At 51.3% G+C, this 23,876-nt stretch overlaps 3 protein-coding genes across 5 annotated transcripts; all 3 read left to right on the top strand.

The window, feature by feature from the left end:
- Positions 1–1,977: 1,977 nt before the first annotated feature.
- Spata24 (spermatogenesis associated 24) lies at positions 1,978–10,220 on the top strand. Of its 3 annotated transcripts, XM_006254545.5 has the most exons (6): positions 1,978–2,328; positions 3,471–3,536; positions 3,751–3,881; positions 3,973–4,043; positions 9,858–9,960; positions 10,065–10,220. In XM_006254545.5, the coding sequence occupies exons 1-6, from the start codon at positions 2,212–2,214 to the stop codon at positions 10,192–10,194; spliced, it is 618 nt and encodes a 205-aa protein (XP_006254607.1). In that variant the 5' UTR covers positions 1,978–2,211; the 3' UTR covers positions 10,195–10,220. The 3 variants fall into 3 exon arrangements, with proteins under 3 accessions (XP_006254607.1, XP_038952651.1, NP_001020807.2); XM_039096723.2 differs by lacking the exon at positions 10,065–10,220 and having other exon boundaries at positions 2,057–2,328; positions 6,099–9,904; NM_001025636.2 differs by lacking the exons at positions 9,858–9,960; positions 10,065–10,220 and having other exon boundaries at positions 2,206–2,328; positions 3,973–4,319.
- Positions 10,221–11,909: 1,689 nt separating this feature from the next.
- Prob1 (proline-rich basic protein 1) lies at positions 11,910–16,754 on the top strand. The gene has a single exon (NM_001400816.1). It carries the CDS (start codon positions 11,932–11,934, stop codon positions 14,983–14,985), a length of 3,054 nt encoding a protein of 1,017 aa, NP_001387745.1. The 5' UTR covers positions 11,910–11,931; the 3' UTR covers positions 14,986–16,754.
- A 1,450-nt stretch (positions 16,755–18,204) lies between these two features.
- Positions 18,205–20,266, top strand: Mzb1 (marginal zone B and B1 cell-specific protein). Its single transcript, NM_001024240.1, has 4 exons — positions 18,205–18,379; positions 19,150–19,274; positions 19,593–19,703; positions 19,801–20,266. The coding sequence occupies exons 1-4, from the start codon at positions 18,206–18,208 to the stop codon at positions 19,955–19,957; spliced, it is 567 nt and encodes a 188-aa protein (NP_001019411.1). The 5' UTR covers position 18,205; the 3' UTR covers positions 19,958–20,266.
- Positions 20,267–23,876: the final 3,610 nt, after the last annotated feature.

Below are 23,876 nucleotides of genomic sequence, written 5' to 3'. Positions count from 1 at the left end.
CTCTGCCCTGAGAAACTCTGCCCCGTCAGAAATCCTAAATAAGCCCTTTCCTTTGTCCAGTTCCCTGCTGTCCACTCCCAGAAGAAGAGGACAGCCATCTCTGGATTCTTCCCTTCAATAAATCTCCGTTATGAAATTTACTGCCTGAAGTGACACTCAGCTTCAGACAAAGCTGAGAAGAAAGGAAACAAAAGGAGGGGGGCTAAGCCCAGCGGGGCTACCCTCCCCTGAGGGCTGCTGCCTCTCCTGAGGAGGCCATCTCAGTTGTGAGGCTCCTGAGCTCCTGTGTCTCAAGATACCCTTCTCTTGGGACACTGTTCCACCTCGGAGCTGTGTGGTTCCTGGCCCCAGGATATCCTTCCCTCTGAGCAGAAGCCAGCTCCAGGGGATCCAGCCTCCGTGAGACCTGCACACATAATGCACACACCCACACAACACACAATTAAAAATTAAAACACAATTAAGTCCTTAGGCACAGGGCTGAAGAGATAGTTCATCACTTAAGAGGACCTGCTCTTGCAGAAGCCCCAGATTCAGTTCCCAGCACCCACAAAGTGGTTCACAGTTATCCATAACTTCAGTTCCTGAGAATATGAGGCCCTACTTCTGACTCCCATAGGTGATAAGTTATCTTGGCCGACGAAATGAGCCAATCCAAGCCGAAAAAATTACAAAGGCAGGTTTGTTGGGGGTGAATTCACTGGTCACACACCACAGAGGAAAGGGTCAGTGAAGTTGCCATGCAGAGGAAGACAGAGGAGAAAAAGAGAAAGCACACATGCACAGAGAGAAGAGAGATATGTGGTGGGGTGGGGGCAAATGTCTGGGTTATATAGTGAAGAGCCATTGAGTGAGGGAAAGCCCAGCATAGAGGGCGGGATATGCGAGCCATGCTCTGTAGCAGGTAGGGGCTGAGGGATGCTGGGAGAACATGGAGGCCAGATCCACTTTGGTTAAACATGTACCCCAGCTACGAGTCCCAGGTCTGAAACCCAACATCCCAGCCTTTTGTTGATAATAAATGAATAAAGGGCAACATAATTGTCTATGGCACTCCCTGCTGACACTGAGGCTTCCTTACTGGGGCATCCAAAAGCTAGACTGGTGGCCAGGTCTGCGAAGAGCAGGCTGTGTCCAACCTCTGCAGGACTTTGGGGGGAGGGATTGTGAAGCAGCGTGTGAGGCTGGACCTGAGCACCTGTGGGCAGCTGCTTCAGCGCTGTCCTGGACACAGGTGCTTAATAAACGCCGGCACCTGGCAGGATGCTGGAAGAAATATAGTGTTATATTTCTATATAAATATAGAAAATCAGTGTTTGGGGCAAGAGATAAAGTTAAGGGGTTCATGGAGAATTGTCCTTCTAGGCCGTACATTTGAAAATTTGAGATTTTGGTACTTCGAGGGGGTGGATGTCCCTGAACTAGGGAAAGGGGACTAGATCCCACCCTCAGGAATGTGGCAGGTGGGGGAGCAAAACAAGTGGTTGACAGTACTCTTATCTGGAGTCCATTTCGTCTGTGCAAGGTGGACCTAAGTAGATTCCCTGAAGCTTACAAGAATCTTTTAAGTTTACAAAAAAGGACACATTTATAGGGGTTCCACTATGTACTTCTGGCTGTCCTGGAACTCACAGAGAGCTGTGATTAGAGGTACTAGCCACTATGCCTGGCTTATTTTACAAAGGTTTGGTTTTTATTCTTTGGTTTTGTTTGTTTTGGAGACAAGGTCTCGAGTCCTTACTAGCCTTAAACTTGCTGAGTATGCAAAAATGACTTTGAGTTTCTTTCCTGCCTCTGCCTCCGAAATGTTGGGGTCTGGTTGGAAACCAAGATTCTGTGTATGCTAAGCAAGAACTTTTCTTCTGTATTTTTGTGGGTTTTCTTGTTTTGAGACAGGGCTTTTATATGTAGACCAGGTTGGCCTTGAATTCACAATCCTCCAGCCTTCTGAACGCTTAAATTACCAGCTTAAGCTATCACACACCGGGTCATTTGTTGCATTGTTGGGTGATGAAATCCAGCCTGGCTCTACTCACTGAGCCAAAGGCCCCGGACTGAAGGGGCTTTCAAAGAGCCGGGCCTCGGCCTTGCGAACAGAGGAAGTCCCCGCCCTAGTTGCCAGGGTGCTCTGTGGCGTCGCATTCTCATTGGTCGGCGACCGGTGAGGCACGCAGCTAGAGGCCATTTCCAACGAGCTGGCGGGGGCAAAAGATGGCGACGCCCCTTGGGTGGTCGCAGGGGGGCTCTGGATCTGTGTGTCTCGCCTTCGATCAACTGCGGGACGTCATTGAATCTCAGGAGGAATTGATCCACCAGCTGAGGAATGTGGTATGCAGGCAGAGCTCGGTGAAAGATCGCGCTGGACGCCTCCCCGGTGGGGGCGGGTCCAGGCCCTCTGTGAATGTAGGGGGCGTAGCTAGTATACATTGGGAAGGGCGTCCTTCCGGAGGCAGGGTTCACTTAGCTATCAGGGATGGAAGCCAGAAGAGCTTGGGTGCTTTTCTAAACTTTACCAATATTCCCCATTCTGCCTGGTTGCTGAAGGGACTGGTAGATACTCAGTGAACTTCAGGGTCTCCACGTTTAGCGGACCTCACCGACTCCCTAAGGCAACCTGCGCACAGAAACCAGATCATTCCTTAAGCCGCACTCCTCTCCAGTATCAAAGGCAGTGCTGATACAAATTGGCCTTTCACGGTGCTGATTTAAGGGCCTCCAAACTTTTCTGTGCCCTTTGGTTTCCAACCTCAGTGGGTGCCGCCCACTGGCGTCAAAAGTTACCTCGGTAATGACCATCTTGGAGCTCATGGGGTTTGTTGTTGTTTCTCTTTTGGTGACAATGTTGAGATGTGTCTCTATCTAAAAACAAAAAAACACACACACACATACAAACAAAAACAAAAACCCCAAAACACTGGCTTAACATCTGTTTTTCACGCTAATGATTTTTAGACAGCATCTTCCCCTCTGAGTAGTTAGATACGAGGGGCATTATGAGAGGCATACTCTATTTCAACGAAGCGTACGCTGCCATGGGTGCTGAGTTATCTTCAATCCCCAAAGGCTCCCCAGATCTTCCTCTTGGCAGCTTACTCCTACCATCTGGAACACTTTTTCTCTACACATCCTATTTAGCAGTTAGATCTCAGGATTCCTGTCATTTTCTCTGAGAGCAATCCCGATCCTTACTAAAGCTGGGCCCTCTGTGTACCACAGCCTGTATACTGTTGCTAGGACATAGAGTGTGCAGTGCTGCCTTGAACACTCTCCATGAGGCTAGTTGATCCTTATAGGCAGCACCTAGAGCCAGGTCTCTGTAAATCCGTGAGACTTAATCCTCCTGTCCTAAGGCCTGTTGAGACCTGGGTGCCTTGGACATGGTTACATTACCCATCCTTTGTCCTGGTCCTTGGAGGGCATCCCCCTGCTCTCCTAGCCCCAGGCCCTTCCTGAGCCAGGCTCTGTTGCAGATGGTTCTCCAAGATGAAAATTTTGTCAGTAAAGAAGAGTTCCAGGAAGTAGAGAAGAAGCTGGTGGTGAGTGGACTCTCTACACTCCTAATCTCTTCCCACTTCCCGAGATCCCTGTGGCTGGGCTGAACCCTTGAGTCTTGTAGCCCTCCTAGTGAGGCCAAACCTTCCTGCACCCTGACTTCAGCACACACCTCTGAAAAGCGGGGTTTAGTTAAGGGATCCTGAGAGACCCAACATGGCTTGGGATAAAGAGAGCCACCATCTGTCTCCCTTGCAGGATGAAAAAGCTGCTCACGCCAAAACCAAAGCCCTCCTGGCCAAGGAAGAAGAGAAGTTGCAGTTTGCCCTTGGCGAGGTGGAGGTGCTGTCTAAGCAGCTGGAGAAGGAGAAAATGGCCTTTGAGAAAGCGTGAGTGAGTGGGCCTGAGGAAGGCATTCAGAGCTTGGGGGCTCATCTGCCTTCTGCCCACCCACCCTTCCATTTTAACTTGCCCACTCAGGCTCTCCAGTGTCAAGAGCAGAGTCCTGCAGGAGTCTAGCAAGAAGGACCAGCTCATCACCAAGTGCAATGGTAGGCGGGAGGCCCGTGCTGCCCCCCAAGTTAACATACACGGGCTCTTTTCCAACAGCCCAATGATGGTGCCAAAAGCAGGGCTGTACCCCAACTTCTGCCCCCGGCTGAGGATACAGGCAAGTCCAGGCGGGTCACACCTTCGAAAGTGCCTTCAGGGACCAGGCAGGCCACGGAAGTGATGGACGCGAACAGTGTGCGGTATTCTTCACAGCCATAAAGGAACGGGCTCGCTCCCATTTTTCTTGAAACATACAACCTTCTTAGTCCACCTTTTGTTTTTTCCCATTTTTGATAAGTGTTAGAAACAGTGTACTCTATTTATAACTTTGCTTAAAAAGAGCCGGAGAGCAGATGCAACTGCTGGGTATCTTAAGACTCGGGATCAAGGGACTCCACAGGACTGGAGACCGGGTTACCAGAGTCGTGCCCCTCCCCTGGGAATAGAACCTAAGATTGCCAGATCTTTAAAAAAAGAATCTAGAAGCCAGAGTTGTGACACATGCTTTTAATTCCAGCATTCAGGAGGTACAGGCAGGAGGATTGGGAGTTTGAGGCCATTGTGAGCTGTATAAGACCTTGTCTCAAAAACAACAAGGGGTTGGGGATTTAGCTCAGTGGTAGCAGGCGCAAGGCCCTGGGTTCGGTCCCCAGCTCTGGAAAAAAAAAAGAAAAAGAAAAAAAAAACAACAACAAAAGGAATTTAGAAGTCAACTTTAATGGAAACTTCTGAATTGTCAGTGTAGACAACTAGTTCAGGCGGTTTAAAAGTATTATATTCAATGAGTAAAATCTGTCTGGGCCACCAGATTTCCACTCTGCTGTGTGCATGCCTTCGGCCCCTTCTGGTTCTGTGTGTGGAACACTTGAGTTGAGGGCACAACTACATAATGTCCTAACATTCAGGGTCAGCTTTCATGTTCAGAGAATGCTAAAGTCTTGGGACTCACCTAGAGGTAGCTACAGATTCTATGCATGACATCTGTTCGCTTACTGTAGCAGATCTTAAAGGGACCAAAAACCAATCTGAGCCCAAGAGAGTTAAGATCCCTCCTCGTGAGGCTCCCACGGGGGCCCTGGGCAGCTTTCACCCACCCACAGCCTTCTGTCACTCCTGGTGAGCACTCCCTGAGAAGTGCCAACAGGCTGGTCTCTCAGAGCAGGCAAGCAGGCTGACAGGCATCATGGGTGTTTGAGCAAGGCTTCCTGAAGCCTGACCAGTAGTCACTGTCTCATACCCACTGTCCCTCCACCCCGGGTCCTACCTGCCTTTGCACTTCCCCTATGTGGGGAACCGAGAGAGTCGGTATAGCCAGAGACACCTTACCTTAGAGAATCTCCTTCTACCCAAATCAGCCCAGGCCCTAGGGCTCTGCAGGTGTTACAGGGTCAGGGTCTGGATGCCTCCCCCATAGAGTGTTCCAGTGGGGCCACAGTCCTCATCTAAGCCAGGGTGCTGGTATGAACCACCGTGCTTTAATCAATACTTCTGCCTGGCCCTTTGTGTTTTAGTTTTTAGTTTAGTTTTGTTGCTATTTTTTGTTTGTTTTTTGTTTTGTTTGTTTGTTTTGAGACAGGCTTTCTCTGCATAGCCCTGCCTGTCCAAGAACTTGCTCTGTAGACCAGGCTGGCCTCAAACTCAACAGAGGTCTGTCTGCCTTGGCCTCCTGAGTGCTGAAAATAAGGCATGTGCTACCCCCACCCAGCTCAATCCAATTTCATATATATACTTACAGTTATTCCCCCCCCCCCATTTTGACACAGGTTTTCTCTGTGTGGTGTAGTCTTGGCTATCCTAGAGCTCTGTATATAGAGCATGTTGTCCTTGAACTCACAGAGATCCTCTAAATACTGGAGTTAATAAGTCTGTGTCACTATGCCCAGTTAGTCACAGATTTCTAGTTCTTTTTGCCAGAAGAATTTTAGATGCAATTAATTCAAATTATGCAGATGACCTTGAGAACCAGGCTCTGTGACCCAGTACCATCATGCAGTGGGCTCTTTCCTGTCTCCAGCCTTCACCAATGTCTCCTTCTTTCTACTTTGTACTTCTAGGGCCAGATTTCACCTGAACTGCTAAATGCACCAACACTTCTGCATGACCAAGCTTGTGTTGTAGTTACCTCTTTCCCTCCCTCCCTCCTTCCCTCCCTTCTTCCCTCCCTTGTATGTCTGTGCATGCAAGGTCCAGAGGTCAGAGTTAGGGGCAGTCCTCAAGCACTCTCCACATTGTTTTATGTGTGTGAGTGTTATACCTGCATGTGTGTATATATCTGCACCCCATGCATGATTGCTGCCCACAGATCCCACAAGAAGGCATCTGATAACCCTGGTACTGGATTTGCAGACAGTTATGAGCTGCCATATAGGTGATAGGACTTGACCCAGAGTCCTCTGCAAAAGCAACAAGTGCTTTTAAACACTAAGCCATGTCTTCAACTACCTGACATTTTTTTTAAGCAGTGGTTTTGTAGTGTGTGTGTGTGTGTGTGTGTGTGTGTGTGTGTGTGTGTGTGTGTGTGTGAAGGTGAAAGGAAAATTCAGCCTTCACTTTCTCCATCTACTGTGTGGGTCCTGGAGATTAAACTTAAACCTGGTCCTCTGGGTCAGCAGCAAGCAGTTTTACCTGCTGAGCCATCTCACCAGTCCATTACCTTATTTCTTGTGACAAGATCTCACATGAACCTGGAACTTGCCAGTTTTGACTAGACTGACTAGCCAGCCAGCCCCAAGGACCCAGTGTCTTGATTTCCCCAGCATTAGGATTACAAGGGCTTCATATGTGGGTGCTGGGTATCTACATTGCAGTCTTCGTGTTTGTTGATCAAGCATTTTACCAACCAACCACCTCCGTAGCCCCCATCCCATTTAAATTGTATGTGTGTGTGTGTGTGTGTGTGTGTGTGTGTGTGTGTGTGCGCGTGTGTGCATGTGCATATAGAAGCTGGAAGACAACCTCTAATGTTATCCTGAGCAATGATACCCACTTCCTGTAAGGCAGGCTCTCACTGGCCTGAAGCTCACCAGTTTGGCTACACTGGCTGGCCAAGAGAGTCCCAGGCATCCTCCTGCCTCAGCCTCTCCAGCACTAGGATAATAAGCGCATATCGCCACACCCCAGCGTCTCACATGGGTTCTGGGGACCCCACTCCAGAACCTCATGCTTTCAAGGCAAGTGATTCACAGAACAAGCCCTTTTCCATTCTCACCCCACCCCACCCCCAATTTTTTTTATATTTAACTTTAATCACTGCTTTTTTAGGTTTGTCTATCTTATATGTATGTATGGGTGTATTGTCTGCAGGTACACAGAATTACAGGAAGTTGTAATCTATCATGTTGGGAATGGAGCCCAGGTCCTCTAGAAGAGCAGTGGTACTCTTAACCACTGTGTTCACTCCCCAGTCCCCTACCCCTTTTTCAAGATGGGTTCTGAGGCATTCCAGGCTGCCCTCAAACTCGATAAGGAATGACTTTGAATAGCTTCTCCTGCCTTCACCTCCTGAGTGCTGGGATTACACCATGTGCCACCACACCTAACATTTCCCTTCCTTTATTTTTCTTTTTTTATTGGTGCTAGGAATGGAACCCAGGGCTTTGCCAGCTAAGCATAGGCATGCACTCGACCAGGGAACTGTCTTCCCAGTCCTGTGCAGCCGTCCTTTTATCAGAAGGGCTTTTTCCCCCTCCCTGTGTGATCAAATTTTCCAGGGCTCCATGAAGGACAGTTATATAAATGCTCTTGGGTCCTTATAGCCACATTGGATTTTGACTTAATACACAAAAATCGTTGTCCCTAATGTGTGCTTGGTTAGGAGGGAGGCTTTTCCATCACTGTCTCACTGGGTCTGCTCCATGCTGCTGTGGAATAGGGACTGTTGAGATATGAGAAACCTGGTCTGAAAAAGCAGCCAGCCCAGCTTGCTAACACTGCCTCATCAACACGAGCCTTCCTCCAGTGCAGCCGTCCTCCTCTCGTCATTTCCTCTTTGATCTTTTGTTATTTTCCTCTCTCCTTTCTTTGGTGCAGGAAATCAAACTCAAGAGCCTCACACATGCCTAGGCAAGTGTTGTAGCAATGAACCACACCACCAGCCTTCAACTCCTCAGCATATATTTATTTATTCATTCATTCATTCATTCATTCATTGTGTTGAAATGGGAGTCTCAGGTAGCCTAGAACGTCCCTGAACTTCGTAAGATGACCGTGGACTTCCCATACTCTTACCTCTGCCTTCCAAGTGCTGGGATTAGTAGCATGTGCTGCCACCCTCAGTTTAGTTTGAGTTTTTTTTTTTTTATAATTATTTAATGTGAGTACACTGTAGCTGTTCAGACACACCAGAAGAGGGCATCAGACCCCTTTACAGATGGTTGTGAGCCACCATGTGGTTGCTGGGAATTGAGCTCAGGACCTCTGGAAGAGCACTCTTAACCACTCTTAACTCTTAAGAGCTGCTCTTAACCACTGAGCCATTTCTCCAGCCCTAGTTTGAGTTTTGTTTTTAGGGTTTATGTGACTGTTTTGCCTGTATAGATGTATGTACACCGTGTGTGTGCCTAGAGCCTAGGGAGGTCAGAAGGGGTGCCAGATCCCCAGGAACTAGACTTAACATGTTTACGAACTACCATAGGGTACTGGGAACCAATTCAGGGTCTTCTGGAAGAGCAGTCAGTGCTCTTAGCTGCCGAGCCATCTGTCCAGCCTCTAGTTCCTGAGTCCTGACTCCTCCTTTTGAGAAGTTAAACCCATGTCTGGAGTAGTCAAGGACCTCATCTCTCACCGGAGGCCCCTGTACAGCTCAAGGCTGGGCATCAGTCTGCCCTTGATAGGTCTGGTGTAACTGAGATGGCCAAGGTTGGTATTTCGAAGCCCAGAGCCCTTAGCAACATCTTGTTCCCTCTACAGCACACAGATCTATGATTCAGGCTCCGTTTTAGGTCTTCAGGTTACAGTGACGAGCAGAACAGTCCCTGTGGACCTATGTCCTAGTCATAGAAAGGCCAACAATGGATGGATGAGACACTTTAGACAGTGCACAAGGGAAAAGGGGGCCCGGATGGGAAAAGGAAGTACTTGGAGGGGCTGCAACTTCTCACCAAGGATTTTTACCCATCCTCACCTGGGTGAGGTTCATAATACAGTGGTGAAGTTACTGACAACATTGTCCCTAACTCATGAGATCTCACAAATTTGCAGATATGGCAGGGTCCTGTGATGAATACCCGTAAGCCTGACTACTCAGGAAGCTGAGGTAGCAGGACCAAAAGTTTAAGGCCTCCTAGGATTACAGAGTGAGTTTAAGGCTAGCCTGGTCAACTTAATAAGCCTCTGCTTTAAAACCAAGTAGAAAGTTGAGATGGGTGTGGTGGTATAGTTTGGAGGAGGCTGAGGCAGGTGAATTTCTTGCAGTTGAGACTAGCCTGGTCTACATGGAAAGTTCCAGAACAGCCAGAACTATTATAATAGAGACCCTGCCTCACAAAAAAATAAAATTAAAATTAAAAAAAAAAGAGGGCTGGGTATGGGGTTGGGGTGGTGGCAGCATGGTAGCACTCCTTTGATCCTAGCATTTGGGAGGCAGAGACAGGAGTTACCTCTGAGCTCAGTGGCAGAGCTCTTACCTGTCCCGTGTGAGGCCTTGGGTGCAGTCTCCAATTCGGAAAAACAAATTCATACTAAGGTCCAGGCAGCTGTCCAAGAAGAACTCCTGGGCAGGGAGAGTAAAGTGTGAAGAACCACACAAAGGAAGACCTCGACTCAGAAGCCTGAGAGTGGGAACCACCCCACCTCCCTGCCTCTCTCCCCCACAGAAATTGAATCCCACATTATAAAGCAGGAAGACATACTTAATGGCAAAGAGAATGAGATTAAAGAGTTGCAGCAAGTTATCAGCCAGCAGAGACAGAGTTTCAGGTGAGGGGCTGGGCCAGGCTGGGGGTTGTTGATGGAAGTGGGGAGCCTGACTTGTGGCCCCTACCCAGGGCTGTCCAGCCTACCACCAGCTGGCTCCGTTGCAGGAATCACATGTCTGACTTCCGGATCCAGAAGCAGCAGGAGACCTACATGGCCCAGGTGCTGGACCAGAAGCATAAGAAAACCTCAGGAACACGTCGGGCCCGTAGCCGTCAGTGTTCCAGGGAGAAATAAACTGCTGGTTACTTTGCTGTTCCCTAGCTGTGATACCCAACCCTTCTCTGTCCTGGGGAGACCAACCCTTCCCTTCCATCCCTGTGGGTCCCACATCCCTCTAAGAGTGCATGCTCTGCCTGTCTGCCTCCAAGGCACCAAGGGCTTCATGGGAGGTCTAGGGAGCACCACCACTGCAGCTGCCTCTCGTGAGCTTAGGAGGGAACACCGTTCAAATCCTTAGCCCCTGCCATTGCCCTCGTTTGGGGTGGGGTAGAGCCAATGGGAGTGATTAGGAACTGGGTCTTTGTGAGTCTTTCGGGAACTGTGGGCCAGTAGGCACTGCTACTTGCTTTTGGTGTTTTTTTTTTCTACATACTCAGCCCCAGTTAGCCCAATCACACCCTACCTGGACTTGAATGTGATCCTCTGGGGCTAGCTATAGGGCCAGGGCAGAATGGAGTATAGGAGTGTGTTTCTGTGCTTGTGCTTATGCACTCACACTTGTGCTGGTGTGTGTGTGTGTGTGTGTGTGTGTGTGTGTGTGTGTGCTCATGTTAGCCCTGACTAGAGAATTCAAAGGCTGGATTCCAAGACCACAGGGAAGCTGAGAAATCAGAAGCCATCAGGTAGTGAAAATCTGTGCTTATTATCCATCCATACAGATCACATCTGCAGCAGCTTACACTGTTGAACAAAAACCTTCAAACAAGGAAAGGGAGAAAACTTTAAAGCAGAGAAACAGGGAAAGGGCAGCCTGCTCAAGTTGCTCAGGCAGATTTGAGAGGATGAAAGGCCAACTCTGTGCAGAAGTCATCACTGAGTGTGTGTCTAGGTAATCGTGAGGAGCACAAGATCCACAAGACTAAGATTTTTAAGTTCAGCCTGTGCTGTCACTGTGAGGCTGGTGACAAAGGAGGGGCTGGTGTATCAGAGCCAGCTGGGGCCTGAGTCACAGCGGGACGGTCAAGCTAGAGGTTAAGGACAGTCCTGTCCTATTGTCATAAGACAAAGACAGCTGGTGACTGCTCTGTGAGGGAAGGAATGAAGGTTTGGGGGGACTGGAATAAGGGCTTTGTGGGCCTAGGGCTTTAAAGGGAACCCTACAAAGATTGCTCTGTCTCCCAGGTTTGTTCTGGGTGCTAAGCTGCTCGTGAAAGCAAGCTAGGGACGACCCTCCAGCTCTTTTTTCCCTATGGGCCTTAAAGCTATTAGAGTCTAGTCAGCTCCTACCTGAGTTCAGAGAGCCCTCTGATAGTCCTTAACCCTAACAAAGGTTGGTGTGTGTGTGGGGGTGGTGGTGCTGGAAGTCAAGCATAAGGAAGGCATGGAGGAGAGTTTCTTTGTGAGATGGGGACTAAAAGAATTGGGGACTGAGGATACGGAATTTCAAGATCTCACACCCTGAACCTCATCTCGGGTAAGCCCCTTGCAAGGCCAAGGCCAGAATTTTCTGTGATAAAATTGGACCTAGCTGCTGCCTCCTTAGTAAAGTTAGGCCTGCCTTCTCATATGCCTGTCAGCCGGAGTCTGGAGCCCCACACCCACACTGCATCTGTGTTAGAGAAAGTTCGGCATGGGGGCTTCACCCGGTAGGGCCCACAGCTTAGGTCTCTCTGCCGCCAACGCCGCTAGCTCAGGCACTGACGCTGGCGCTTTAAGACGCTTTGACCCCACGGCATCCAGGCAGGGCGGGGACAGTGCAGGAGCCACCAGCGGAGGCACTGAGAGGGTGTAGTGCTAGGTGTCCTGCCCACCATGCTGACTGCGCTCGCCCCGCTAGCCCTTCCTGGGCTCTCAAGGCGGCTGCCTGCCTCTGCGGGGCGTCAGGACTCGTCCGGTTCGTCCGGCTCCTACCACACAGCTCCGGGTTCTCCGGAGCCCCCGGACGTTGGGCCGGACACAGAAGGCCAGGGGACTTGGCTCTGGGTGGCTTCTGGGCGGGGGGCGGGCGCGCAGCCTGTCCTGTCTGTCAGCGCCCAGAATAGCCGCCAGCAGCACTGCTCCGGCTCGGGTTTCCCGCGAGGCCCGGGCTCCGGCCCGCCGCTGCCCCAGCCCCAGCTGCGCATGCTGCCGTCGGGGGAGATGGAAGTCATCTTCGGCGCGGGGCCTCTGTTCAGCCGCTCCGACGCGGAGGATCTGGAGGAGCAACAGCTCGTGGCGCCTACCTTCAGCAGTCCCCTGCTGCCTGGGCCAGCGTCTCCGGTCTCTGTGTCGTCGCAGCCGCAAGTCCCCGACGGGGGCTCTCGCTGGGCCACCTACCTGGAGCTGCCGCCCCGCGAGCCGAGTCCTGCCGTCTCAGGCCAGTACGAATGTGTGGAGGTGGCCCTGGAGGAGCGCACCGCGCCCGTTAGACCCCGCACGGTACCGAAACGTCAGATCGAGTTGCGTCCGCGGCCTCGGAGTCCCTCGCAGGACAGTCGCGCGCCGCGTCCCCGACTGCTCCTGCGCACCGGCTCCCTGGACGAGTCTCTGAGCCGCTTGCAGGCCGCCGCGGGCATCGTGCAGACGGCGCTGGCCAGAAAACTAGGCTCTGCGGTCCCAGCCCCCAGCAACGTCACTTTGAAGTCTACGGGCAAGCGAGAATCCACGACGAACTCTCAGGAAACGGCAGCCAGCACTCATGTGGTCCTGGAAGAGGCCAAGTCCCGGCCACCCCGCGCACACGATCATTCTGCCTCGGCCAAAGCCCCACGGCCTTGGCCTAGCCTCCGAGAGCGAGCGATTCGGCGGGACAAGCCGCCACCCGGGACCGAGCCTCTGGGTCCAGTTAGTTCCAGCATCTTTCTGCAGTCAGAGGAGAAAATTCACCAGGCTCACAAACAGGAACCCAAGACCCAGTTCCCCCGTGAGACTCCCGATCGAACCGTGCCGAGGGCACGGAGTCCTCCTTCCAGAGGTTCCCGGGTGGTTCCCAGTAGGGTTGTGAGACCGAGAAGCCCATCTCCTCCGCTGCAGGCTCCAAACGGGGCCGTGCGGGGTCCTCGCTGCCCGTCTCCCCAGAACCTCCCACAACCTCATAAGATTGTTTGGAGAACGAGTAGCCCGGCTTTCCCTGGCGCATCCTCTGCCTGGGAGGATCGGAATGCCTCCGTCGAGGAAGTCGTCAGCAGAAGGACCCCTTCCCCGCCACCACTTTCCCAATGGACTCAGGGTGTCGCTAGGGTTGGGAACCCATGTCCCGAAGCTCCTCTCCTGTGGAAGGTTCCGAACTCGAGAGGCGGAGATGCAGCAGGACTGAGTAGGGACCCGTCCCTGCCAGCCCTGCTCCCACGGGAGTCACCTCATCCTATTGAAACGCGTAGCCCATCGCCCGGAGAGACTTGGAGTCCGATTGCCCAGGCTTCATCGACGGCATTGCGTCAGGAAGCTTTAAATGGTTTAACTCAGAAGCTGGAGTCGCCTACACCGTCAGCACCCGGGACTCCAGAGCTCCCAGAGGCGCAGTGTCTGCTCTCACTGGAAAATGCGAATATTGCCTTCAGAGACGGTCAGCCCTCTCCAGATGTAGATACAACGGAACAGCCCCGAAGTCATCTGACAAGCATCCTGGATGACGATGTGTGCCCAGAAACCTTGGGCTCGGGAGAAGCGACTTCCGGACGTCCGCGCGTGACCATTCCGCGACCGCGAGACGTGCGCAAGATGGTCAAGACTACCTACGCGCCAAGCTTCCCTGCAGGGACCCCAGGCTCCGGGCTTCCCGCGCCCCCTGCGGACACCTGCGGGGAGGAGGGTGACGTATCCAAAACGCAAAAGCTCCCGGCACTTGAGTCGCCCGCCCCGGCTCATTACACATCCATTTTTCTCAAGGACTTTCTGCCTGTGGTTCCTCATCCCTACGAGACACCAGAGCCTTCACTCCCTGCAACCCCTAAGGATGCCTCCCAGTCCAGCGGGGTCCCGAGGCGGAGGGCAGAGAACAGCACCGCGAAGCCTTTCGCTCGCAGTGAGATCCGCTTGCCTGGCGCTCTAGCCTTCGGCCAGCGGCGAGAGAAAACTCCGAGTGTCCAAAGACCGGGTCCTGGAGGAGAAAACCCGGATGCTGAGGCCCAGAGTCTGGTCCCAGACCGCGAGGGTCCGACCAGCCCTTTAGGAGGCGCTCGCACCTCAACCCAGCGTTCCCCTTTAGAGTCCACAGGGACCAGACCACCTCGCCCCGGGTCCCCGCAGGCGGGTCCCAACTCCAGCCTTAGGGCAGCACCCGAATTAGAGACACCGCTTGTGTCTCCTGCAACTGCGGTCCAGGCGCCCCTCCTTCCGGATCCTCCGGCGACGGCAGCCAGGACCGCTGCACCCTTCCCGCGAGCGGCCTCCGCGCCTCCCACCGACCGGCTCCATCCTGCATCCTCCCTGGGGATGCGCAGGCCTCCGGGAGCCGTGCCCGCGGGGAAGGTCCTGGTAGACCCGGAGAGCGGCCGGTACTACTTTGTGGAGGCGCCGAGGCAGCCGAGGCTGAGGCTGCTCTTCGATCCCGAGAGCGGGCAGTACGTGGAAGTTCTGCTGCCACCGTCGCCCTCTCCCTCCCGGCCGCCACGCCAACCCTATGCCCCGCTGGCCTTAGGGCCCGGCCTCTACCCGCCCGTCTATGGGCCTATCTCTGGCCCGTCACTGTCGCCGCTGTCTCACAATCTGCCAGCCCTTGGTGGTCTCCAGCTACCTTGGGCTCCTGAGGCTGGATCCCTGGAGGGGATGTACTACATGCCCTTGAGCGGGACCCCTAGTCCGGCACCGCCGCCGCTGGCCTTCTGTGGCCCACCCCCCAGTTCTGGTCCCATCCAGTCCAGCAAGGGTTCTGTGTTTCCTTTGTAAAACCCCAGCCTTTATCCCCGTGGAGTTGGGTTCCCTGGAAGGCTTTGGAAGTTCCGGATCCCAGACTCTTAATTTTTTTCTCCCGTCAATTCTTTGGCCAGTTCCAGCCGGTCACCAGACCAGAAGTGGCCTTAAGAGAATGTATCTGCTACCTGGGCTGACAGTGCTGGAGCATCATTAGCAAGTGACTGCCTGCCTATCCCCCCTCGGCCCCCCAACAAAAATATGTATCCCTTCCCCAAACCTTCCCAGGGTGTGCTGTGTTTGTGTATGTGTTTACGTAGGCAAGCAAGTCTGTCAAAGTGAGAAGCCAGTCTAAGAGGTGTTGGGGTTTCCCAGAATAGCAGGTGTGGGAGCAGCAGGACGGGGCTGCCTTGGTGAACTGTTTGTATTTCCCTAACACTGGGCCAGTTGAGTGGAGCAGGAGAGTAGGTGCTGCTGAGATGGGATGGGCCACAGCCATCAAATCTGGATTAGTCCTACAAGGGAGAACCTAGTGTGGCCCCTGGGCAGCCTGGGGCAGTGAATGGGAGCTATGGGGACAGTAGTTGGAGATGAAGTATGGATGCTGCATAAGGAGATGTGGATGTGGATTGGAGGTGAGAGAACTGGGTGAAATGGCTGTAGTCCCTGGAAAGACAGTCAATGGGACAAGCAGCTCCTTGACAGAAAGGCCTGCAGGAGGGTCTAGGAAATGAGGAAGGGGAGGAAGATTCTTACGGTTTTCTGTGGCTTGGGGGTGACTAGGGACAAGTGATGAATTAAAAAATCTCAAGGGGCTGGGGATTTAGCTCAGTGATAGAGCGCTTACCTAGGAAGCGCAAGGCCCTGGGTTCGGTCCCCAGCTCCGAAAAAAAAAGAACCAAAAAAAAAAATGGGGGAGCTTCATGAAATGATGTGACAGCCAGGTGGTGTTGGTGTAGACCTTTGATCCCAGCACTCGGGAAGCAGAGACAGGTGGATCTCTGTGAGTTCAGGACCAGCCTACAGAGCGAGTTCCAAGACAGAGAAATTCTGTCTCAAAAACAACAAACCAAGAGATGGCTACAGCTAACAGCCCACAGCAGGGAACCTAGCTCCTCCCTGTCTTCTACAGACCCTGGGAGCTGAGCTAGTTTATCCTGAAGCCATCCCCACCTCAATAGACACCAAGTAAATTGAATTACCAGGAGGACAAGAGGGAAGAAGGTCAGGCTGTTTGGGTGAGTTAGAGCTGGCAAGAGGAAGGGTGTTCCTAGATGAGTAGGTCAAGGGGCCCTGGCCCTTTAGCTGGTTTCACTCTTCATGTTCCTCCAGGAGCAGAGGCAACAGTAACTACACAGGGACTGGCCCTTCCGGCTACTCCCAGCACAGGAAAGACCCCAAACCTGTGCTCTAGCCGCTCTGAGCCTGGGGTAAACTGAGAGCCAGAGGACAATCTCTGTGAAGTAGAAGGTGGTCTCTGTGTTGTTTTTGAGCCTTGCTGGAGCGGTGTTTGACAGGAGGTGTTTGAGAAAGGATCGTTCCCACTAGAAGCAATGCTGGGTAGACAGACATTCGGCAGCTTTCTGGTTCTGAGCCTGTGTAGCTAAGATCCCTCTCTAGGAGTTTCTGTCAACCTTGCCCTGGACTGGAAAGTGGCTAAAATACACCGTCAAAATAACCTCAACATCTCTCCTGAGATACTGGTCCCAATGACATGGAGGGACCAGGGCCAGCCCTAGAGTGTATCATCTCGCCCTGGTGTGTAATAAATGGCTAACCATGGAGAGCCATGGTGACTGAAATGACAACCAAGTGTATGGTCCTAATTTCCCGCTTCCACCTTTTAAAAACAAAATAAAAAACCACTTTTTCCTGGCATGATGGTACACACCTTTGATCCCAGGACTTGAGAGGCAGAGGCAGGTGGATCTCTTTGAGTTCAAGGACAGCCAGGGCTATCTCAAAAAGTCAAATAAATAACACTTAAAATATATTTATTTTTATTTTATGACTGTTTATCTCATATGTGTGTATGTGTGCTTCATGTATGCTTGAAGCCCATGAAGGTCAGAAAATGGCATTGAATCCCCTGGAACTGGAGTTACAGATGGTTGTGAACCGTTTGTGAGTGATGGGTACTGAAACAAGGTCCTTAGCAAAACAAGCAATTGTTCTTAACCACTGAGCTTTCTTCAGTTTGCTGCCTCTTTTTTTTTTTTTTCCTTTTCCTTTTTTCGGAGCTGGGGACCGAACCCAGGGCTTTTGCTAGGCAAGCACTCTACCGCTGAGCTAAATCCCCAACCCCTCTTTTTTTTTTTTTTTAAACATTTATTATGTAAGTACATTGTAGCTGTCCTCAGACACACCAGAAGAGGGCATCAGATCCCAGTACAGATGGTTGTGAGCCACCATGTGGTTGCTGGGATTTGAACTCAGGATCTTTGGAAGAGCAGTCAGTGCTCTTAACCACTGAGCCATCTCTCCAGCCCCCCTCTTTTTTTTTTAAAGATGTATTTATTTATTTTATATATAAGTACACTGTAGCTGTCCTCAGACACACCAGAAGAGGGCATCAGATCACATTACACATGGTTATGAGCCACCATGTGGTTGCTGGGAATTGAACTCAGGACCTCTGGAAGAGCAGACAGTGCTCTTAACCGCTGAGCCATCTCTCCAGCCTGGCTTGTTGTCTCTTAAGCACCCTCCACAAAGCCCTCAAGTCTGGCTCTGGCCTAGGTAAAGGGCACTCTAGGATTGGAGAAAAAGACCTCGGATGGCCTCATACACTGCGGTCTCCCAGACTCAATAACTCTGTCTCACTACAGTTAGAGCCCTAAGCTAGCAATCACAGCCATTCCTCCTGTGGGCATTGGGGACCACTCTCAACACGGCTTCTCTCTGAGCTTTCACATCCTCTGCAGTAGAATAAGATGACTGTCATCAGCCACCTTGCCCCACAGGATGTTCGGTACAGTTCTTGCCACTCGCTCAGGTCACAGTGTGTTCTCCATCAGCCGCGGAGTCTCCTTGCCCAGCCCCAGCCTCTCTCCTCGCATCTTCAGGTGAAATGGAGCTGAGTCATCAGCAGCCTGGGTCCCGCTGTGGAACCTGCATGCGTGGCATCTCCTGGGCCTCAGGGAAGGGAAGAGGGTCAGTGAGGTGTCGGTTCCCCATTGGCCTAAACCACAGATAATTCGAATGCACATCTGTGCCCCGGCCTCAGCCTGTGCGCCACGAAGTAAGTTCAGAGGCCATGAGACTACCCCTGCCGCTGTTGCTACTGTTCGGGTGCAGGGCTATCCTGGGGAGCTTCGGGGATAGGGTTTCCCTCTCAGCTACAGCTCCTACACTGGATGATGAAGAGAAGTACGCATCCCATATGCCGACTCACCTGCGCTGCGATGCCTGCCGGGCTGTGGCCTACCAGGTAAGTTCTGCCTGTCCCCTAGCAGTCCTCGCTTAGGCCACTCCATCTGTCTTAGACCTCACCATTGAGCCTTTAACCCCCAGCCCTCAGCCCTAACCAGCGATCTTTTCAGGGTATTACCGGCCCCCTTCGCTTCAATTGTCATGCTTCAGTTTACTCTTTTGCCTGGTCACCAAAGAACAGACAATCTGAGGTGGCCCCGTCTATCTTGTCACCCAGGGGATCATTAGTCCTCTTATACTTTCTCCCTGACTGTATCCTTTTTCATCTGAACACCCTCCCCAGGTCCCTGAGGTGCCTTACTTTACCCATGTTGAATACATAAGTATCTATGTGAACCCATGCTTGTTCACCCCAAGCGTGCCTGTGTGACCACGTTTCCGTATGTTCGCAGGGCGAGTGAGTACACATGTTATTAAAGACTGCTTAATTTATTTATCATCATCATCATTATCATCATTATTGGCTTTCCTTGGTCTCATGATTTAAAAATAGCATGTGCTACTGGGCAAGTGTGCTCTGAATGAGGGGCAGTCTTTCACTCAGCATTTTCTCCCCCAGCCCCGGGAGAGTAGGTCCTGCCTGAGCTGATCCAGTCCAGCCGTGGGGCCCAGAGAGGGGCCCCTGCAGCCTGCCTTGCAGGTGCTTCCGGCTCAACAGCTCCCCAGCCACCTCATTCTCCCCAGAGACGCTGGGCGTCTGCCCTTCTTTCCTTCCCCTAATTGGCCAGCAGTCCCAAAGACCAGGTTCTCAGCACCTCCTCATTCCAGATGGGCCAACATCTGGCGAAAGCAGAGGCTAAATCTCACACTCCAGACTCCAGTGGATCGCAGGAGCTGAGTGAATCCACGTACACAGATGTGCTGGACCGGACCTGCTCTCAGAACTGGCAGTCGTGAGTTGCTGATCCAGTCCCTGTCACCTTCCTTCAGGGGAAGGGCTGGCGGGTACAGACCCCCACCCTCCCATTGATGGGTGCCACGTGTTCATTCCACGAAGGTTCTGGCCTGAGGGAGGAGGCGGGCTGAGCTGAAATCTGGGCTACGGTTGCTGTTGGGAACATCTGGGAGAGCAGATGGCCACAGAAAGATCACTAAGATCTTGAGCCTTGGATTTAACCCTGCCTGAGCTCAGTATATTTAGCCTGGAATAGGAGCAAGTCCCTCGCTGAGCTGGTCTGCGCTGATCCTACATCTCTGCCTATTACCATCAGCTATGGAGTCCAAGAAGTGAACCAGATGAAGCGTCTCATGGGCCCGGGACTTAGCAAGGGGCCAGAGCCCAGCATCAGCGTGATGATTACTGGGGGTCCCTGGCCCAATAGGTAATAGCATGCGGGGGAAGGAGTCTCTGGAGTCCTGCTTTGCTCCTCGACTTCCCCATGGGCAGGTTAGAGTTCACGGTGCCTATTGCTCTCTTAGGCTCTCCATGACGTGTTTCCACTACCTGGGAGAGTTTGGAGAGGACCAGATCTATGAAGCCTACCGCCAAGGCCACGAGACTCTGGAGGCGCTACTCTGTGGGGGCACCCACGGGTCCTGCTCACAGGAGATCCCGGCTCAGAGAGAAGAGCTTTAGTCCAAGCTGTGACACCTATGGACCGTGTCTATATTTTTTTAATTAATTATTATTATTAATGGCTGTTTAGAGACAGGCTCTCATCATGTAGTCCAGGCTGGCCTTGAACTTGTCCTCCTGCTCAGCCTTGAAATTGCTGAAGTCCTGAGCCTTTGTGCTTGACCCTCCTATACCTTTCTTTCAGCAGTGGTGGTGGGGAGGAGGCAGGGAAGCCTGACTCCAGCTGTCAATCTTCTCCCTCCACTCCTCCCTGGAGTACTGGGGCTGAGGCTGCCTTTCTACTTTCAAATAAAGTTCACTGACTTTGAATCCTCTCTGCAAACGCTTCTGAGGATGGGGCAGAAAATGATGTTTCTGTTGAAGTCCTTCCCATGGGGGCCAAATACACATCACTTCACCTAACTAGAAGAGAGTCGGCATGGTTGGAAAAGTAAACAAGTTAGTAAAGAATCCAGTCATTTGCTCAGGGCCAAACAGTGGAGGGCTTTAGATCCACCGGTAGGGAAAGTATAGACGGGCAGCTGCAGTCACGTAGTCATGGACTGCTCGCTTGATTACCCATTTAGACAATAGAGGCTCAATCTGAGCAATGACTGAAAACGAGGCCATGGCTGCTCCTAAGTGTGGTTGAGAAGGGTTGTATTGTAGGTATGAGGGAGAGCACAGCCAGCGGTGTCTAGAAGAGTCCAGACTGAACCAGACAACCAGAGGAGGTGGGTGGGCAGGGGGAGAGGGGGTGCTGCGAGAGGGAACCAAGAGATAAGAACAGAAGACCAAGAGAGGAGTGGAGGACCAAGAGAATGCATGGCTGAAGTGGTAGATTTAGATACTAATAAGGAGCTGGGGGAGAGGTTTAGAGTATGAGGTTTGGTGAGAAGAGCTGTTTGTTCTGATCCAGCCTCTAGCTTGTTCAGCCAGTCCATCCAGGAGGCCTGCTAGCAAGAGGAAGAACCCACAGGACCTTTGTTTTAAGCAGCCAGGTGAGGAGGGTGAGGACAAAGTCGGCCATCTTGGAAGTTCACCATCTTTATTACTAATCATGCACCCTCCTATCTTTGTCTGCCATGGGATATGTCTGTTAGGAATATATAAGTGAAAACCATTTTTGTCTGACTTGAAATGATGTAATGCCTACAAGAGAGGAGCCAATCACAAGGTTGGCAGCTGGGATATGAGCCAAGCCCTGGTAGGCTCTGATATGCTAGTAAACTCTAAGTGTCCATGATTCGCTAAAGGATGGTACCCCAGACTCAAATAGTATGTAAACACAAAGAGTGTTTTGTTCTGCAGAAGTCCAGCATGCTAGGGTCTCCCATTACCAGAATAGAAGGACACCCAAGTGAGCTTGCAGGTCTGATTTAAAGCACCTTAGGGAATTCTGGGGTAGATGACCTCTGTGTTAATCTGTTGGGTCCATCTCTGTGGACATTACTTTATTGAGTTGTGAGGTCTGGAAACTGTTGCCGAGGAAGTAGCTGGGGAAGTCTGGAAACTGCTGCTGACCATTGTCCTTGCTTCAGGCCAGGTGGCTGGGGCATTCCATTACCTGGGCATCAATGCTGGAGCCTGGGGGTTTTCTATTAGTAATGGACTTGCCTGGACTTGCCCACTTTTTAGGCCCAGTCTCCTTAACTGCCAATTTGAAGTCTGTCATGGAATCAGCTTAGCTTTCTCAAAACCAACCCCAACATGCCATTGATGAACCAATGAACCAGCTCTAAGAGGTGAACCCTGATGGCACAAAACTAATGCCCACTGGACAATACAAAAAACTGGCGATGTGGATGTGACCCAGAGACTGCACCATCACACTCCTCAGTGGTGCAGTTTGAGCCTCTGTGCAGATACCCATTGGCAAGGGGACTTTGGGACAGGCCACTGTAGACTTGAGTGTCCGGCATGGTTGTTGAGCTCACACATGTCCTCCTGTCACCATTAGCCCCTGGCTGAAGCTCTTGAAGACCTCCTGGTCCTTTCCTCCCAACCTGCCACAAACAAAGTACTTCACGGGGATGCCAGTTGAGCTTGGAGGCTGCTGAAAAGTTCCAACTGGAGAACTCTCTAGTGGAACATTAGCTGCCCGATGGACCATGGCAGCTAAACGAGATAACTGTTTACTCGAGATTGCTATAACTTTAGAAGAGCATAGAATTCTAAAGAACGTGTCTGTGACTAAACCGAGCATATTCCAAAGGGGAGTCTAGTGTGGACATTCCAATGCTGAGCGCCTCCTAGCCTACCAAGCATGTGCTCTACACTTTCGAACTCCTAGTCCCCCACTATCACTTGCTCTAGGATCTACACTGTGCCTTCTTTTTCTCCTGGCCCTCGCCCTAGCAAGAAACCTCAGGATCGGAAAGCCAGGGTCCAGGATGCTGGCTGGAACATTAGGAGTATGAACTATGTAGGCCTGGCAGGTGATGAGGGCCTGAATGATCTTATCTGATGTCATCAGGAAAACCCAGTGTTCCTGCTTGGTTTTAGTCTTGTTAATAAAAATATTTTAAAAGGCTACTTACAGGCTGGAGAGATGGCTCAGAGGTTAAGAATACTTGGTTTAATCTCCAGTACCCATATAGTGACTCACAACCATCTGTAACTCTAGTCCCTAGGGTCCCAATACCTTCCTCTGACCTATTTGGCCATTAGACATACATATACAGGCAAAACATGTACACGCATAAAATAAAAATAAATCGGGTTGGGGATTTAGCTCAGTGGTAGAGCACAAGGCCCTGGGTTCGGTCCCCAGCTCCAAAAAAAGAAAAGAAAAAAAAATAAAAATAAATCTTTTTTCTTCCTCCTCCTCTTCTTCCTGTTCCTCCTCCTCCTTCTCCTCCTGCTTCTTCTTTTTGTGACAAGGTTTTACTCTGCAGCCTTGGCTGGCCTGGGACTTGCTATGTAGACTAGACTAGGCTGCCCTCGAACTCACAGAAATCTGTCTGTGCTTCCCAAGGGCTGAGATTAAAGGTATGTACCACCACATCCTGCTCCAAAACAAATAAACCTTTAAAAAGTTAAAAATGAATAAAAACAGCCTCCTAGCCGGCAGTGGTGACAGCAGTGGTGACACATGCCTCTAGTCTCCGCACTTAGAAGGCAGAGGCAGGTAGATCCCTGTGTAACCGGCTAAGGTTACACAGTGAGTGTCATCTTGTTATATGGTGAGACTTTATCTCAATAAATAAATAATTTAAAATGTACTCAGAAGGGCACGTCAAGACAACTTTTATCAGAATCTGAGAGAAAAAGAAGGCAGACAAGCTGTAAGTCTCAGTGGCTGCTGGAGAAGAGAGATGGAGAAAAGGAAGAGAGCTACACAGTCCAAGAAAGCAGGTAGGTTCACTAAAGGAGGTGTGCAAGCATTTACAAAGGGGAGGAGCGCTAGACAGGGATTGATCAAAGCAACATGGAAATAAAAGCAGAGAGGCATATCCAGAACATAATCGATCTTTACTAAGAATAACTGAAGTGCCTTGGCCTCTCCTCAGTAGTGAGACTGTGTCTTATGTGTGGATCTTGGGCTTTTACAAGATGGCCAAGGGATAACTTTGGGAATGAAGAGCATCTTCAGGCCAGCTCCCCTGCAGTCTGAAGGTGGTGGATGCTGACTAATTTGGTGTGTGGGTCACCTTTTCCTTTCTTTTTTTTTTTTATTGGATTTTTAAAAATATTTACATTTCAAATGTTATCCCTGTTCCTGGTTTTCCATTCATAAACCCCTATCCCATCCCCCCACCCCTGCTTCTATGAGGGTGTTCCCCCACCCACCCCTTCCCACCTCCCCACCCTGACATTCCCTACATTGGGGTATCGAGCCTTGGCAAGAGCAAGGGCTTCTCCTCCCACTTATGCCTAACAAGGCCATCCTCTGCTACATATGCAGCTGGAGCCATGGGTCTGTCCACGTGTACTCTTT

This window comes from Rattus norvegicus, chromosome 18 (assembly GCF_036323735.1).
Source record: "Rattus norvegicus strain BN/NHsdMcwi chromosome 18, GRCr8, whole genome shotgun sequence".
NCBI lineage: Eukaryota > Metazoa > Chordata > Mammalia > Rodentia > Muridae > Rattus > Rattus norvegicus.
This window is presented reverse-complemented; position numbering and strand designations above follow the sequence as displayed.